At 36.4% G+C, this 19932-nt stretch overlaps 1 protein-coding gene across 2 annotated transcripts in view; it reads left to right on the top strand.

The window, feature by feature from the left end:
* The first annotated feature begins 10740 nt into the window (after positions 1–10740).
* The window catches only part of LOC131074568 (uncharacterized), a 155041-nt gene continuing 145849 nt past the window's right edge, over positions 10741–19932 (top strand). For both annotated transcript variants that reach the window (XR_009113073.2, XM_058011205.2), the window contains exon 1: positions 10741–11161. Coding sequence is in view for 1 of the 2 variants with exons in the window: in XM_058011205.2 (XP_057867188.1) it covers positions 10997–11161 (165 nt within the window). In the remaining variant the exon portion in view is untranslated. The remainder of the gene's footprint in view (positions 11162–19932) is intronic.

Raw genomic sequence — 19932 nt, forward strand, 5'->3', positions numbered from 1 at the left:
CCATTGTGGCAGTTCCACATGCCACATCACATTATTGTAAACATAATCTCTTAGGGTCTTTATCTATGTCACATATGAGATTAACTGTCAGGGACACATGGCATTGAGTTGCAACATCATGATATAACTCTTGCTTACATCATCAAACCTTGCAAACCAACACTTTCTTCACTTCCTAGACATGTAGTAGCTGGTTGCTTCATCACAATCCTTTCTTGATGACATCACTTTTCCATGCAAAATTGCATTCTCTTCTATTCTTCTAGCTCTGTGGGCCCCAACACGACATGTGGCAGTCTCTCGCCACATCGCGGGCTAACATTCTACTGTTACCTCCTTCAACTTTTGCTGTGACTATTTACGATTGATCGCAACATTGCAACCTCCTTTGGCGGTCAACCTTAACAATTGCAATCATGCACCTAGTGGTTCATTGTAACATCACAACCTTGGTCGACAGTCTATCCTGAACACTGCAATCTTGCGCCTAACACTTCATGTTAACTCCCTGTAAAGTGGAAAATTGGTAGCTTAGCAAATTCGCCACTTGGAAGGGGATATTCACTAAGGAAAATTTTCACTTGAGGAAACTTTACATTCAAAAGAGGGGGATGAATCTACTAGATCCAATCCCGAAGGATACAAGGATTGAATGCTAAGTAGATTGATTGAAATTGGAATGCGTTTGACCCTCTTTTGTAAGTTGAATAAGTAGAGTGCTGAAATTAAGGACAAAGTAAGCGGAAACAATGAGCTACAAATTTAGGATACAGTAGTGCACCTGGATATGAGAAGTTTGAGATGATTTGAGGTTGCTCTGTGAAATCGGGCAAAAGTTGTAGGGACCATGTGTCTGGACAGGGGCGCCCTCCTATTGGTCCTCCGAACTTTCCGCGCGTCGAAAAGGGTTTTTCTGTCTCTGCGAATAAAGCTTAATTCCAGAAGTACAACTGCACACCTGTTTCCTGCACACAAAAAGAAGAAGAAAGAGGTTGGGAATAGGGGTTTGCCTCAATCAAACCCTGGTTTGGAATCAACCTTGAATGAAATACTGTAAATGCTTGAAATGAATGATGGAAAAGGTATACCTTCAGATCTGCAATGGATGATAATGATGCTTTGATTCTTGGCTGTAATCACATATGTTGTAGGAAATGGCATGAACATGACAAAACCCTAACACACACACACATGTTTGCAAATGAAGTAGTGTTGCTCCAATGGATAGATGAAGAATATGCAGCCTTGAAGATTTATTTATGATGAATGCTTGAACACTTGAATGCTTGACATCCAATGCTACCTTCATGAATGTATGACGATGATCTCAAAATGAGAGGGGAAGACCTCCTTATATACTTGCCTGTCGTTAATTGTTTAATTTTTTGACAAAGGCTGACATAAGGGGTTATTTCCCGCTCACATTTGAGATAAGTCCAAGGGAGAGAGGCCAAGATAGGTCCCCTTTAGGGGATCCTAGGGCGCTACGCCCTGATCCTACCCTATTTTGGGGCAAGATCAAGGTGGCCATGCAAGGTGCAAGGTGAAAAATGAAGTTTGGTTGCATAGGGGAGACAAAAACAGGTCCCAATCAAGCATGAGGATGAAATCGATAAGGTGAGGGCCCAAAATACGGTCAAAATTACAAGGGGTGCAATTTTAGGATGCTACACTCCCATAGTTCCATTGCAACATCACAACCTTCACCTAGTAGTCTGTGTTGATCGTCGTGATCTTGTGCTTAACACTTCTTGAAGAAGTTGAGAAATACAACTTCAGAGATCCCAAGAACACCTGCAAGCAAAATACTTGTCACAAGAGAAGAATGGAGGCAAAAAAACAAAATGGCTCTGAAGAAAAATATTATCATTTAGAGAGGGAATAAAATAAAAAGTACAATACAATCCTCATATAAGGTGAATATGCAACCATGAAGAAACCCTAAAGGGATAAAGCGTATTTAATAATATACCTACCATATTATTAAATGCCTAAGTTTAGCTTAAGCGTAGAGTATAATAAACTAATAATTAAATAAATAATTATTAGCTAATGTATGATAACTCTAACACCCCCCCTTAAGATGAACTTAGGGAGTAGCTAAAAACAACTAAGGACTAAGAAATGCATGAAAGTAACAATGTGTCCCAACAATTAGGCTTGATGAGGTACCCAAGTACAAAAGATCTCTGTAAAGTGGAGAAATAGAGAAAACCTCATGGAAAAAAAACTCTACTCCAAAAAGAAATGAAGGCTAGTGAAGGACTGAAGAAGCCTCCAAACTAGAGAATGTTCCAGAAAACAGGAACAAAGGATGAACATTAAGAACACCACTAAAGCATGAAGCTACAAACATTGTCAAAGAATAACTGTTGATCTGAAGAACCTCCACTAAAATAGAAGATGATCAGGTCGAGAAGACTGTAATCGGCATGAGTGCCCTCAAATAACACTACTCGAATCAGATGGCAAACAAAGACAAACAATTTATCTCGAAGATACAGATGGCAAAAAAACCAAAGTTTGAAGAGTTGATCAATCGAAGATGAAAGGTTTCCTCCAAAAAAGGAATGAAAGAGTGTCCATATGGTAAATGATCCATCTCACCAAAATGCATAGGTAACCAACCACTGCATCCACCTAGTACATAGGAACAAATATTGAATACATAGCTCACTCCAACGAACAAAGGAAGCATTAGAACCAACAACCAATTGGAGAAACCCCCCATAACGCTGAGAAGGGAGAGGTGACAGGTACACTAAAACTGAATGCCAAGAAACTCTGCATGTCGAAGAACCAGGAACAACAAGAGTGCAACAGAAAGTACAAACACATATAAAGGGTAGTGCCATGGAAGGAACATTCACTTGACACACATCATGAGGCTAATGCCATGAAAGGAACACTCACATGACAAAGGTAGATGGCAAACAAAGGTAAACATCAAACCCCTCCATGGCACTTTATAATGGAGTGCGAGTACAATAAGACACAAGATGTGCAAGATCCCAAGCATGCAAAGCATATTGGCACTTTATCTCAATGCATTTTCAAAAAAGAAAAAGCTTACAAAATGATGTATACAATGCTCAAAATAGATAAAAGGCTGGAAATAAATGAAGAACAACCAACATCAAGTCATCCCACCCAAACAAGAAGTTTCCATGAGCTCATATGTCCAAGTAATTCACCAGAGTGTGAAAACACAAAAAATTGAATAAAATATACCTAGAGTAAAATATGGAAAAAGTGCATGGATGGATGTGAAGAGCTCCGAAACAACGTCCCGATGCCACTGGAATCGTGAAAAATAGAGAAACTGGTGAAAAGTTATGAGCTCGGGACTAAAAACAACACCTCTAACTTCAAATGGATGTAGAATGTACTAGCAACAAAACTAGGTGATGAAACCCACTGATCTGGAAAGTAGACGAAACCATCTTTCCAATGATATCTCGTTTTCCAAAAAACAATATTGTATGCCCAAAATTAAAAAACCCCTCTTTTAGGACACAAAGAGGGTCACAAGAGACCATGCAAGCTATCCGTACTACTAACGTCAACATGGCGTCATGCTCACATCAGCGCTGATGCATGGTACTTTTTGTTGCAGAAGGTTTGACCTCTTTTTTTTTTTAATTAAATAAAATAACCTTCCTTAAAAAAAAAAATATTTATGCATGATGATTTTTTTTTACCAGATTTTTTTTGAAAAAAATTATGACGCAGGTACTGAGGTGTGTGCAGGCGGTACGACCGTACGTATTTTTGTGCCTCGTAAAGCGTGCTAATAAAAAATCACCAATTTTTTTCTAACCTCTGATTTTGACGATTTGACAGGCAATTAAGGGGTTTCTAGGCCTTCTGAGCACTATGGTGACCTTTGTTTTGTGATAAAGTGCCCATATTTTTCAACTACTACTAGATTTTGCCTCGATTTGTGTGCCCTCAACGAAATTGACCCATACAAGCAAAAAAAATTGCCCTAGAGGTCTTTGATGCCCAAATTGGTCGAATTATATATGAAAAATCATGGAATCAGCCTCCTGAAGCCAACTGTGAGGTCTTTTTGTGCCCAAATTGCTCCAAAAAATAGGTGCCTCCTGGTCACAAAAAAAAGCTAAATCTTCAAACCCTCACAGATGTGGGCCTGTGAATGAAAAAATGACAAACAAAAGGTCAATCTTGACTATTTCACACATGCCAGATTCAATGGTGAGGTCCAAATCAACCCAAATTGCACAAAACCTGCTGTAGGTAGAATCCCCCAATCTGAAGAACAGGAAAACCCGAGGTCTGAATCTCTGATACTATGAATAAGTTGAGAAATACAACTTTAGAGATCCCAAGAACACCTGCAAGCAAAATACCTGTCACAAGAGAAGAATGGAGGAAAAAAATAAATAATGGCTATGGAGAAAAAGATTATCATTCAGAGAGGGAATAAAATAAAAAGTACAATACAATCCTTATAAAAGGAGAAAACCCTAAAGAAAACCTAAGGGGATAAAGTGTATATAATTATTAAATACCTACCATATTATAAAATGCCTAAGTTTAGCTTAAGCGTAGAGTATAATAGATTAATAATTAAATAAATAATTATTATCTAATGCATGATAACTCTAACACTTCTTATCACCTCGATGTGCACTTTAAGCCAAATGGTAAAAAGCATGTGAGCCTTTTCTCACTTAAACTATTCTCACCGGTCTGTATAAAAACTTGATACTGTTGCCATACAACCAATGTGGGATAAATGATTAGAACTATTATCCACGCAGTCTGTTTCCCTCTACATACAAATTGTCTATTTTGCTTGAAGGTGCACACCAACTTTATGTCTCAAAGACATATCCTTTTGACATCATGTTTGTCTTCTCTATCCAAATACAACCTCCATGCTTTATTCAACCTACTCTTAGACTGTTCGACATAAACACAAACATGGGTCTCATACACATCCACTTTGTCAACTTAGACTGCATCATCTCTATCAAGTTGCACTTCATCTCCGTGAAACTCATTTTTTCTATCAACAAGGCAATATATTGACATCAATGACAATCTAATGGCAATAGAGATCTATTTTTTTTTATCAGTAATGAAATATAATATTGATAAAAATATGCAATTACATATAAAAAAGTATTTTGAAAAATTTCACCATCCCCTCCTAAACATATTGCATAAGAAAACCATGGCTACCCTACAACACCCACCCTAACTAGCTTATATCCACACACATACTATTACTAAATTTGAGCCCCTTTATGGCTTATGATCGAGTACTACTATAAACCACCCTTTGCACCCACTACAAAATTCAATTATAGTGATTGAAATTGAAACCCTAAATGTCTAACTTCGTACAAAGATCTTTACAAAATTTATAGGGTATACAAAAGGATACTACCATTAAAATTATACAAAAGGACACTACCATTAAATTTTTTAACAAAAAAGCCTTACAAAAATCTTATCAAATTCATTTTCTCTTCTTTGACCCATGAGGGTCGTTCACTCAATAGTCCCCTGACTCGAATTTTAGGTGCTTCTTGTTTATTTTCGTTGCCACTTCCCTAGTTGAAGTATGCTTCACTTCCTTTTCATGTAGAAAATATTTTAGAGCACTCCACTTTATGTGTTCTTTGGTGCACCACTCCTCTTTATCATAAATCACATTCCATCCAATGAAAGGCCACAACGAAGGCTCAATATCCCCCACTTGCATCCACTTCCCATATTGAGCCAGAAATCCAACCTTCGACTGTGATGTGACCAGAATTGCATTCATCCTGTACCTCCATTCTTCCTTTACACATTGCTCCATCACCCAATTGACCTCCTTCTTGTTCTCCAAATCCAACCCCCATGCTATAACCATAGCGACAATATCAATGTTGGTACGGTAATGGTGTTCAATCTTCATGAACTCCTTGCCCAACAAAATATCCATAATCTGCATAAAAATAGGTTCATTGAATTTAAAAAATCTTCTCATCCTTTTCTTTGTTACCTGATCGAGAAAGGCCAACTATTGTTTTAGGGTGACCGTGGTAAAATTCGTGTTCATCTCCTACAATCTCATGTTAACTATCGCCGTCTTCAAATTATCTCTTCTCAAAAAGATTTACATAGATCAATTTGGTTCTAAGCTAAATTTAGCAACTTGTTTGTCACTTGTAATAAATGCCCTTTAATTGCCATGATGAAAATGGAGGTTGGTGGCATAGAACCCCCTAAAGAGTATCAAATCTCGATAGTCCTCCCAAAATTTATCCTTTTACCCATCATTAAATGCAGTCGCCAACTTTGATAATGTGTCCGCCACGATGTTCCCACCCCTGAGTGTGTGGGTAATTAATTTTTTTAAAGGAGATTAAAAAATTTTGAATTAAAGTGACATAGTTGTTTAATCTTCCAAGCGATTGCCCCCCCCTTTGATGATCACATTGATGACTATTAGCGAATCCCCTTCCAGGTGAAGCTTTTCAATGATTATTTTTTTCACCATCTTGACGGTCAAGAGTGCGACTTGAATTTAGACTTCATTATTCATTCCCTCAGCTAGTTTTTTGGCCCCAATAGCAATAATGATGCCATTCCAATTCTTTGCCACATATCTAGCACTAGACGGACCCGGGTTGCCCTTCAAGGCTCCATCGAAGTTCACCTCTATCTAGCCTTTGTTTGGTTTATTCCATTCAACCACCTCTTTCCCCTTCTCAATCACATTAGCCCAAGCAGGGCCATTAACAAGTTGAAGAGATCTAATTTTAAAATAGAAATAAAGTTTGGAATCATAAAGATGAAATACAAATTAAAAAAATATAATATTAAAATAATTAATTTCTTCCAAGAAACCACCTCACCAATTTTTTTAAAATTTGCATCTTGCTACCTAATTGAATTACGCTTTATCTATAAGACAATACATATAGACTGAATGTTTTCGAGCATTAGAATATATATGATAATTCTATTGGAATTTAAATTCCTAAAATACAACTCTTGAACTTAAAATCTATTAGATTTGTCTTTTAAGAAAGAACAAAAAACATAGCTAAATCAATTAAAAAAACTAATTACAATTACTACCAATCAATAGTAACAATGATCCAACTTTTTATTTCTTGAATCCTAAAATTCTAAATCCCAAAATAATACCTTCTTATCATATTGGAATCATACAAAAATAAGGTATTTAAGACGTGAAGCTTGTATAACCCACAGTTGCTATTTAGAGGAAGTGTTCATGATTTTTGAGAAGTATAAGTTGTGGATTAAAATCTTGAAGATAATAAGCCCTTAAAAATATTGGAATTAATAAACAAAATATAAGTATTAGATTCCACTTTCTCTAGTCTATAGTTTTCATGAGAGAATTTCCCCATAACATTAAATTTCAAATTCTACTAAAAAGATATTAGAATTCAAAAAATCAATAACCAAAAAATCAATAACCTTACAATCTAGCTTTTAACTTATTAATTGCAAAACAGTGAAAAAAACACAAGATATTTTCATATTCCTTGACATTGACATTGACATTGACAATCATCATAGCCTTTGCTATAACTACAAACCATAAAATAACCCATCACATTGCCATCTATCTATAGATTGTTTGCCTAAACATGAAATCAATAGGGAATTTGTTTCAAGATAATAAATAAGAATATAGAGGGAGTCAATCTCTATTAATCCCACTAATATGATCTTTGCTATATTTTAGATTTTTATTTTTTCTCATCTTGAAGCTCTTTGTTCAATCTTCACATATAAATTATGTGCTAAGGACTTTGTACATAACAAGGGTAGTATACTTCTTTGTGAAAAACCTCGATAAATATGTTGACTCAACGACTTTAAAGAATATTGAGGATATGTAACAATATGCCTTAAAACACTAATACAATGTTGATGCCACTAGATGATTCTTTAATGTCCATGATATGTGAAAGAGGTGCTCTTTTGCTTAATCTTTAGATATGAGTTTGGGGTTATCACTGACATGATCAATATTCACCCCCTTCTATAAAGATTCATTATTGACAATCATTCATAAAAATTATAACTATAACTATTGAGCCTAATCAATGTTGATACTATATTCATGCTAATGGATGGTCTCTCCCAATTAAATGAACTAGGGTTAGACTTTTTGTTGATATGTGACGACTGATCAGCAAAGTATTGTACACTTAGCACGTATCCTTGCAGGGGTATTATGTTTCAAAGGATCTAATGCTGCTTTGAGTGGATTTGTTGACTCTAATATGGTAGGTGATATTGATTCACGAAGGAGCACTATAGGGTATGTTTTTACTATAGGGGGAACTGTAGTCAGTTGGATTTCTAGGCTGCAAAAGGTTGTTGCACTTTCAACCACTGAAGCTGAGTATGTTGTTGCTACATAAGCCAGCAAGGAGATGATTTGGTTACAATGTTTTCTAGAGGAATTGGGTCAGACACAGGAGGATCGCCCATTGTATACTGATAGCTAGAGTGCCATTCATCTTGCGAAGAACTCTGCTTTTCATTCAAGGACAAAGCACATTCAGCTCAGGTACCACTTCATCCGGACTGTTTTGGAGGAGGGTCAATTACGGCTTGAGAAGATTCACACAAGTGAGAATCCTGCCGATATGTTCACGAAGGTAGTTCCACAAGAGAAGCTGATTTCTTCATCAGTTTCTGTTGGTCTTCTTGATTGATAATCGTGGAATGTATACTAGTCGAGACCTAGTGTTTTTTTTTTTCTTCCAGCGGATGTTGCATGTATAGTGGTGTCGTGTAGTTTCAGTCTCCAAGTGGGAGATTGTTCGATGTGAAGCCTGGTCAGTCTCCAAGTGGGAGATTGTTGATATGTGGTGACTGATCAACAAAGTACTGTACACTCAGCACGTATCCTTGCCATTTTTTTGTTGATGAAAACCGACATTGTAATAAAACCCTAAAAAGGCCGACTTTGTTTGTTGCCCTAAAAATGCATGTTATAAGCGACTGGGATGCTTAAGGCATGGTAAGGTTGATGTACTATTTTTGCTGGATAATAAGAAAGATTGGACGACTGTGTATGGTGGATGTAACCCATTCTGGGTGAACCACGTTAAATCTCTGTGTTATCTGTGTCCTATTTTATTCCTTTATCTTTTGTATTTAAATTTGCATATAATTGTTAGTTCATATTTGCTTCGGATCTGCTTGAAACCCTAACACTTTTTAATCAACAAGCTAAAGGTGCAAGGAATAAGTTCCATACTTTTAGTCAATAAATGACAACTAGATGGAGGGAAAATGATAAAGCCTAATTTTGAATTTAAAATTTGAAAGCTTAGGGGTTGTTTTCGCAAGTGGGTATATAGCCTAGTATATGAAAATAAGTAATCCTATATGATGAAATTGTCTCTTGGGAATATGTGCATGAGAATAGGCAAGACCTGGGTTATCAACCAACTCTTAACTAAAAACACACCTTTTGTATTCTTGTCACTGCATAAAAGGTTAACCTAACAAAAGTGAGTCAAAACAAAGGGAAAAATTTCAAGGTACATGATTTTCACCATTATACATATAAAGTGATATAAAAAAATACAAACATATATGCATTGTTTACATTGTACTCCTCTATGATAATTGCTATGCTCCATAATATACATCTATCTAAAGACATTGAGAGATATTAATCTTGAGACTCCTATATTGGATTTGTGACATATGTTAGCAAACACCTTGAGATTGATATCTCCCAATGTCTTTTAGATAGATACATTTAAGATATCTATGCTAGTTATTTAAGTTTCCATATATATGTATATATAATTGGATGTAATAAATGTTTGACATATAAATGAACAAGAAATTTTTTCTATCCATTCATTTTATTAGAACCTCCTTCTATTATAATTATATTTATCAATATAATCTATCAATATAATCAAACATATCATCTTTTGATTAAAAATATACAATTCTAAAACTAATTTAAAAAATTAACTTAAAAACAAACACACAAAACAAATATTCTAAAATTTAATATTAAAAATAAAAAATATTTACTAATTAATAAATAAAAAATCATTTCAAATAATTATTTATTCAAACAACAACAAATTCACATGTATAAACCACAACAACTACCTACAATCTGAATGAGAAAAAGGTTATTTACATCACTACATGTTCTAAATTGCTATAGGGGAAGAGCACCAATAACCGTCATAGCTAACTTCGCGCACCCACAAATCCTAAACGGTACATCGGATTTTGATTTTTTTTTTTTACTTGTCTTCGTATGTGACTTAACTGCTTATAGCTATTGATCTGGCTTCTGGGTAGTAACGATGCACGTTGTGAATCAGTTATGCGCACAAAGGTCAAAAAGTACACATTTCAAAGTGTCGCTTGAAACCTAACTAAAGATGTTCCAGTAACTGTCAACTCAAAATCGCTAGTACTTGTTAGTGGTGCACAAATGTTCCAATAGTGGTGCACAAATGAGTCAATTATGAACAAAAAAATTACAAAAAATAATCGGCTATTGCTACAAAACACATTTATTAATGGTGTTTTCACTATAACGGCTATTGGGAGGTCAACATGACAATAATGTGACGGTTATTGAAACTATGTTATCTATTGATGATCTTCCCTATTGTCTTATAATAAAAAATGGGCTAGAGACTATCAAATTCCACGCCTAACTTAAGCCATATGTTTTAGCACATAAATAAATATTGAAGTGCTAAAGCTGAGGGAATCCGTATATAACAGGAAAGAGGGCCAATGTATCTCTCTTGAACAGTTCGATCTCCGCTCCAACACATTCTGGCATACATACAATAACACCATAACCATATGATTTGCCCTTTTTATTTCTGGTCAAGTTCTTGAAAAGCCTTCCTGCCCACAATAATTGCAAACAGGAGTGCTATAGAAAAGCCAGCGGTTAAATGAATTTTTAGCGACAATAAACTGAGGAAGAAACATGAATTCAGAGCAGGACGATAAAGTTCAGAATAAACGCCACGAAAATTTACATCCATGGAATAGCAATACAATCAAGAATAATGAAGAACGAGAGAATAATGGGATGCGAATGTGGGGAATTTTTATTATCGGTTTAATAGGAGCTACCGTCACAACTTATGCGGTAACGTGGTGATTTTAGCTCTTTGTCTTGTTTAATCTTGAGCTTGAATTTCAGTGTTTCTTAAATCGAAATTGCCTCAGGTTATAATCATTGCAAGATTTTTTTGGAAATATTGCGAATTCTAGGTGTTTTTTTGGAAAATAGCTTCTGGATGTAAACTGCCGAATGGATTGTGTAAAACTGTTGTTACAGAGGTATAAAGCTTCGCGATAATTAAAATAAAGTTTCAGAGTGAATTTGCTTAAGAAATCAATGATTGGGTTCGAGCATTAGATTAATGCGCAATTTTCGTGAAGCTTTCCACCTAGAATTTTATCATTATTTGTAAGAAAAATCTCGAGTGAGATAATGTCCTTTAAAGGCGGTGTTCGCTAGGCTTGAACCACATTCTTAAGATTTCCAAATATGGGTCGCGCTTGTAATCATTAGGTTACAACTTCACTACACATCAGCTAGGTTTGTGGGATGCTTTATTGCAGTGAGAGGGACTGAAATCAGTTATAAAAGCTGGATAATTTTACAGTTAATAGGTGTTTTTTTTTTTTCAGGATTAGTACATAAAACTGAGCTTAAAGTATGCTAATTATGGAAGTTCAGTAATTTAAGGGGTCATTCAATATGTTGTTAGATAAGCCGTCTCCTCTTAAAAAAGTGTAATGGCTATACAACCATCGGGATGCACCAATGGCTATCTCCAAATGATCCACGCGGCATTATTTAATGGGTAGATGATGAGAGATGGGGGGCGGGAATTTGTATTCGGGTACTGGCTATGCGGCTATGCAGCATGTTCAATAGACATCCTAAATGCTGGCTAACTAGTGCCTCTGGTGATCCATAAACAAGCAATGATAGTCCATATTTGAGTTCATCTCATACAATTTTTTACGCATAAGGTGTTTTTCCAACTTTATGGACAATTAAACAACACATGTTTTTGAATTTTAGATGTTTCTACAACCTCGTTAATGGTTGCAATCCACTTCATTCACACACTATGCAACCATTCACATGAGCAAAACATGCTACATAATGCATACTACTGTAAACCTTCTTGTCATACTACTTATGTGGTGTACTTTGCTTGTTAGGATTCAATTGAATTCTTCTTCCTAATTCTTGAGTGGAATCACTTGTATTCGTTGTAATACATTGATTTATGAACATGCAAGGATCAAATGAACAAGTAAAGGAAGCTCCAAACACACTCACAAATGAGATAGAAGAGAAGGTTTACTCTGGAGAAACCCAAATCTGGACAAAACTCAGCAAAGGGAAGTCGAGATTGAGATTTCTCTAATCCACTATAAACATGCAGTGTCACAAGCTTGCTGCCTTCATGAGGGCCATTACAATGCCATTCACAACCAATAACATCCAAACACCTCCAAATATCCCTTGCAATACTGTGGAGAAGATTTAATCTCAAAACCAGTTTGCCAACAAGCATTGCACCCTCACAACTATTTGGTCTAAAGTCCCAGGAACACTCAATCTTAGCTCTAGTTACTATGAAAAACGGCTAACAAAGGCTCAAAAAATCTCTCATTATCTTCAATGGAAACAACATTTACCTTGAGATGTTTTTAGCTTGATTTGCAAGATCAAATGGCGAGAATATGGAAAACAAAGTTAAAAATGCCTTGTAGGGTTAGGAGAGGAGATCATAATAGGGGCCATTTAAACTTCCTATCTAAGCCCAAGAGCAGATCTTTGCCCTTTTGGCCCCAGTAGCGCAGGCAACATGGACATCCACTCGGGTTGGCCTACTTAGATGGAGTGTTAGTGTAGGTTTTTTTATTTCCTAGTTGGGTTTTATTTTCCTTTTTGTCCTAGGTTTTTTCCTACACTTTTATTAAGCTTGCTAAGGTTAATCAAGCATGTTTACTTAAGTCAAGTGGGTATTGAGGTGTCGTCATGCTATGAGGAGGTGCATTTACTATGTTTAGACCATCATGGTGGTCTCTCCTCATTGACCGGTATTGCCACCTCCACCCCTCACTTGAGTCTATATAAACATGCTACCTAGCTTGTATTTTGATATGTTGGAGCTATAGATCTCTCTTGATGCTATTGTGCCATTCGAGCATTTACATCAAATCTCTTGGTATCACTATCATGCTGTTTCATTTCTTTTGCATTTATAGTTTGATTCTAACTCTTTCAATTTGGTTTTGGGTTGTAATCTGTTTCTTAGATTCTAACATGGTATCAAAGCTTGTTTTGAAAGATTAGATTCATAGGTTGAGAGATTTTGAGGGTTAATAAGCTTTGCATGTTTGATCTTGTAAAATCTCGTATGCTATTCTCTTGCATTTTATGATGATCTGGAGAATCAAAAAGGGTTTACAAAGATCTGTTAATCTCATTTTTTTTGCATGTGTTGTATGAGATTTGAGTGATTGCAGCTTTCTAGTAATCTTGAAGCTTTTTCAATGGTTTCATAGCATCCAGAAGGCTCAACAAAGTTAGATTTAGCTTTTGTTTCATCAAAATCAGAGATCAGAAACTCAAGTTGCAAACGAGGGTTTAAAGAGTGGTTGTAAATTACTGCTCAATAGGTTGCATTTTGAGGCCAAATAGACCTTGCCGTTGTGTCTGGAAGGCCCAAAAACCTCCATTTCCATATAAAGATTGTCCATATTTGGACATGAGAGCCTTTGGCAAAAATCTTTTTTCTGGAGTGGCATTTTTACTTTCGGAGCATCATTTTTCATCATATTTTTGATGTATTGTTGTTCCCAGCCACAAATAGCTGCCCCATAGCCATACTATGCCCCAAGAAGCTTTTTACCAAGTATATTGACTGTTTTTGGCTGATATAAGGTGCTGAAATCTAGTGTTTTTTTTTGAAAACGTGAAATGTGTTGCAGCAAGCTTTCGTTCCTTCCATTTCAAAGATTTCACTTCATTTACCTTGCAGAAGGAGCATTAAATCAATTTGGTGAAGGAGCATTCAATCAATTTGGTGAAGGATTTGCTGTTCATTGCTCTCTACAGCCTACAATCAGTCTCAAAACAGACCATCTTGCCAATAATATTTTTTTATTTTCTCTCATATGATGCCAAAAGACTTTAGTTTATACAAAGGCATTATTATTATCTAATTTGTGTGAGAGAAAACAATTTATTTTGGAAAAAAAATTGTTTTCAGAGTTAATGGTGTAATTAAAAACCTTTTTTTTCTCGTCTATCGAAGACAAAGGGTGAGGCCTGAGTTGGTAGGAGGTCAATTTCCCCTTACAATTAACACCATTGGATTCTATATTCCAACCCAATTCCAACGAGTGGTTGGAAGACCTTCTTTGTTATCAGCAAAGTGCAGTTTTTTATTGTTTAAAGTGCTGATATATTAAAATAGGCCATTTTACGAGAATTTGTTTTTGATATAACTTTGTTCAGTAACTCGAAATTGAGTGCCGTCTTTTGGAAAAGTGCATATTTTTTCATTTCCCATCTAGTGGTCCTATTTTCAATTGTAAATGCACTAACTAATAAAGTGCCAATTTTGAGGGGGGGGGGTGTCTAGTGTGCTTTGTTGATCTTTGCTTTCTCTTTCTCTACACAACAAACAACAACAATTTTACTTTCTGTATTAAAATGAAACAATTTACAATACCAATACTCACACCCTACAATTATTTTGATTGGAAGTCTCAGATGACAATCCAACTTAAGAAATTGGGGCTACATCGAGTAACAATGGGGTTTGAAACTGAACCATCTTTAATTTCAGAAAAGCCTAAATGGTTTAACAAATTTGATGAAGCTTATGGTACTCTATGCATGTCTGTATCTCCTGATGTTCTTTTTCTTATTGAGTCTGCTACAACTCCAAATGAAGTATGGACAACTTTAGAATGGTTGTTTGGTAAACGAGATGAATTAAGGGGACACCAATTAGAGAATGAGCTAATAGGGTTAAATCCATGTAAGTTTGATACAATTCAAGACTTCTTCACAAAGTTGAAAGCCATTAGATTACAGTTTGTTGTGACGTATTCACACATCGCCCCATTGCAAATGGGGACCCCTACTTTCTGCTTTCTAGGGTTTTTTTTTAGGTTTTTGTCTATTAGCCTTTGCATGTTGAGTGTTGCCAGAGGGATCATTAGGATAGCAAGTTCTACTTGAGGCAGGTGGATCTCCTCAAAGAGGTTAGGTCAATTGAGTGATTAGGGGGTTATTTAGATCATTCCTAAGGTGTTTTTTTTTTACTATCCGATCGCGCTTCAAGTTGCTAAATCAACCCTTGGATGAATGCATAATGTCCTCCTAAGGTCCCATCCCTTTCATCAAGGATAGAGCGAATTCGCCTTGAGAAGTCTGGAATGTCATCCTGATCTTCAAATGTCCTGAAATTTCGCTGTCTGGAATGTCATCCTGATCTTCAAATGTCCTGAAATTTCGCTGTCTGGAATGTCATCCCGATCCTAAAATTTGACTAAGTCTGGAAAATTGAAGAATCCTCCAAAAACTAGATTTTGCATTATAACTCCTGGAGGTCCGAAACCACTCTCAAACATCCTGACAATATATATGGAATATAACTTAAAGTATAAGTGACTAAAATGTTATATTCCATATATGAATCCTGACGGAGAGGCTAAAATGTCAAATTTCGCTCCTGACCCTTCCAAAGGGTCCAGAGCGAAATTTCACAAAGGACCTAAGATTTTGTGATATCCCCAGCACATTGCCTAATACAAGGTTGCTTTTTATAAAAACAATATATATATATATATATATATATATAAATAAAAGACAAAATTAATTATGTTGATATTAATATTTAATTAAAAGTTTAAAGGTATGTTAAATATATTTAATTAATGTAATTTAATTAAAAGTTTAAGGTGTATTAAAATTTAAATATATTCCATTTAATATTTTAAAGGATTAAAAGTTAAGAAATTAGTTTTTCATTTTAAAGTTTATTATTAATATGAACGCACTTTAATAAAGTGCTTAGTAGGCCACCCCCCCCCCCCCCCCTCCGCAAGGAAAAGGTGGGACGGGAAACGTAGCTAGGTTGCGTCTCCCGCAACACCCCTTCCTTTGGGAGGGAAAAGGTGTGACAGTAGCCGCAGCTTGGGCTGCGAACGGTCACCCACTCCCCCACGGAGGGTATTTAACCCACCCATGCAGGTTGCCGCAGAGGGAAGGAAGAGAGGAAGGAGCGCAGGGGTGACGAGGTACTGCAAAAAAGGGTACGTGCAGACAGGTAAGGGGTTAAAGATAATAATGTTTTTTTTTATATATTATGTGTGAATGCTATTCTATATATATTATATAGAATACTAGGAATAGGAGGTATTAATAAATTTAGAGATAGGCAATGCATTATTATAATTAATATATATTAAAATGCATAAGGATAGATAGGGATATTATATGAATAGTTAATACGTATATATATATATATATATATAGGAAGAACTTGTGCAAGCATATATGATGAATGAATCTTAAATAGTAAAGAATGATAGGAGAAATACATCTCAGGGTAATAGGAATGTAGGTGAGTAATGGTTAATGATATTTTATGGAAATAGGTAATGAATATTAAACTACGTACATGTGAACTATGAAATAGTAAATGAAAATGCAAAGGAATGTATTATGAATGAAATCACACAAGGGAGGCTATAGGGAGGAAACTCTCATAGTCTAAGGAAGGATTATAATAATCCTAGGGCAGTATATACTGAAGGTTGATATGCATATATAGGACTTAGTTGACTAAACATCAACTAAGAAGAGATGGATCTGGCTGGTCCCCTCTGAGGACTTAGATGATGAAGGCATCACAAAGGCAAGGAATAGACAAGGGTCTTCCTTGAAGGGCTTGGGTGTAAGAGGTTACACCCAAGAACAGGATTCGAACGCAACTTCGATTTCTTGAAGGGCTTGGAACCAAGGGGTTCCAAGAAGGCGAGCTTCATAGCCGCCTAAGGACATACTTCCGTATGGCATTCGTATCCTTTTTTAGATTAAAATTATGAACATGCTAATTCAATGTTAAAAATAGATTGTGAATTAAAATGGTTTATTTATATATATATATATATATCTATATGTTGTGTTCTAACAATCTGTTTTGCAGGTTAATGATCTCTAAATAGCAGGGACATTACAGATTTCACCTAAGTCAGTGAGTGGTTGAGCAAATTTGCAAAGTTATGAAAGGAAATGCATCAAAGGGTTGAGTCTAAGGCAAAGTCAAGTCGAATCCAAGGTGAATTGAGTCTAGAATAGGAATTTCGCTCTTGACCTTTCCAAAGGGTCCAGAGCGAATTCCTCTATAGGACACTCTACATTGATCAAAACTATGAACTAATCCATGTCCTAGGTATTATTGAAGGCAATTCACTTGTTTGGATGAAGAAATGTGAAAATGAAGTCAGGATTTGAGCGAAAGGGTGAATTTCACTCTTGACCCTTCCAAAGGGTCCAGAGCGAAATTCTTGTATGACCCTATTTCTTCACAAAACCTTGAACTAAATGCCAACTTGATGATCAAATTCACTTGATCATGATGGAAGGAGGCTTGAGAAGTTATGTCCAAGGCATGGAAAGGAGAAAGGAAGTGAGAAATTAGCTCAAAATATGAATTTCGCTCCTGACCCTTCCAAAGGGTCCAGAGTGAAATCCTCAATTTGACCCCCTATTTGGCCTAAGGCATTGAAAAGTGAGGATTTTGAGCTAAGTAGATGGCAAATACACTTGATGGTGGTAAGGAGAGGTGAGTGTGATCAAGTTTGAAGGTGGATTGGATCAAAGAAGTGTGAAATCAACCTAGAATGTGAATTTCGCTCCTGCCCCTTTTAAAGGGTCCAGAGCGAAATTCTCCATAAACCTCATTTCCTTCCTTGTTTTGGCCAACATCTTAGTTCCTTGGGCATATTTGGAAGTGGATTGACATGTTTTTGCCTTGGGAAGTGATTAGAAGTGGAGGAGTGAAGGATTTTGTCCTAAATCATGAATTTCGCTCCTGACCCTTCCAAAGGGTCTAGAGCGAAATTCTTGAAAACACCTATTTCCCCCTTAGATGAGGTCAAGACCTTGGTTCTTATGGTGTGGATGAAAGTGAAGTGATGTGTCCTTGCCTTTTGAGGTGGAATTGGAGTTGAAAAAATGAAGAAATGAGCTCAAGACATGAATTTCGCTCCTGATCCTTCCAAAGGGTCCAAAGCGAAATTCCTTGAAGGACTCCCCAATTTTGCCTCATGCACTAAAAGAACCTTATTTTAAGCTAAATTGATGGCAAGTTGACTTGATGGTGGTAGAAGGAGGTTTGACAAGTTAAATACAAGGCAAAGAAAGGAGAAAAGAAGTGTGAATTGAGCCTAAGAAAGAATTTCGCTCTTGACCCTTCCAAAGGGTCTAGAGCGAAATTCTTAAAACCTCTATTTTGCTCCCAATTTTGCATCAAGCCTAGTGTTGATTGAGATTAGAGGCATCCTTAGGCATGCATTTGAGTAAGTTGTGGTCACAAAATGTGAAGAATTTGTCCTAAAATGCAAATTTCGCTCCTGACCCTTCCAAAGGGTCTAAAGCGAAATTCTTAAAACCTCTATTTTGCTGTATCTTTGAAACCAAGATTTTGTTCCTATGGCATGGTTGCGAAGGGATTAATGTGTTCTTGCCTTGAGAAGAAATTTGAGGCAAGGAGATGATGAAATTTGAGCTAAAATACCAATTTTGCTCCTGACCCTTCCAAAGGGTCCATAGTGAAATTCCTTATAGGCCTTGTCCTTGGCCAAGGTCCAAAGCAAAATCCTTCTTTTTGGTCTTTTTGGGGGTCAAATCAATGATGTCTTCAGGAGAAAGGGATTCAAAGGTCAAGTAAAGTTCAAGGCTAAAGGAATGTGAATTAAGCCTAAAATGCAAAATTTCGCTCCTGACCCTTCCAAAGGGTCCAGAGCAAAATTCCTAGGAGGTCTAATATTTTGCCTAGGTCCTTGAGCAAAACCTATTCCTAGGCAATTTTGGAGGCGAATGACTTGATCTTGGTAGGGTAATGTTAAAAATGAGGTCTAATTGAGCAACTTTGTCAAATTTCGCTCCTGACCCTTCCAAAGGGTCTAGAGCGGATTTCACTATAGAGCATGTCCCTGGAGAGGATCTTGAGCGAATTTCATTCTAATGCCTTCTTGTTGATGATTTAAGGTAAGAAATGCTATGTTAGAATGAATATATTATGTATACTTAATCATCTTTTGTTTGTTTTGCAGATCAACAAAATCAAGTTCGAGGGAGACCAGGCCAGGACAAGGGCGACCTCTTCAAGTTTCATCATTATCGAGGACACTTCAAAGGCATGAAGGAGGACTCAAGGTGCTTCTAAAGCGTTGGAAGACTTCAAGTGTTCGAGGAGTTGCAAGCTATCCTCAAGACCTCATTCTACCACATGAAGAAACCACAGGATGTTAAGAAGAAAGATCTTACAAATACATCAAGGCAAAGTATGCTATCAGAGAAAGAAATGACTTGACCATGTGAAGGCCTCATCAAGCACATGGAAGTTAAAAAGGTACATCATTCATCGCATCAAAAGACAGAGGAGGATCTACCAAGACACAAATGCCAGACAAGGTGGCATCCCAGTCACTTTTCCTCCAGTTGGATTGGTCCACCTCAGCATGTCCAGATTCAATGTACTTGACTCACCAGTGATGGCACAAACTTCGAGGCACCTACCCCTGTTTCCTATTGGTCCACACTCATTTAATGCAATTTTCTCATTGGTTAAGGGAGTTCGTTGTTAC

Source organism: Cryptomeria japonica, chromosome 3, assembly GCF_030272615.1.
Source record: "Cryptomeria japonica chromosome 3, Sugi_1.0, whole genome shotgun sequence".
NCBI classification, from domain to species: Eukaryota; Viridiplantae; Streptophyta; class Pinopsida; order Cupressales; family Cupressaceae; genus Cryptomeria; species Cryptomeria japonica.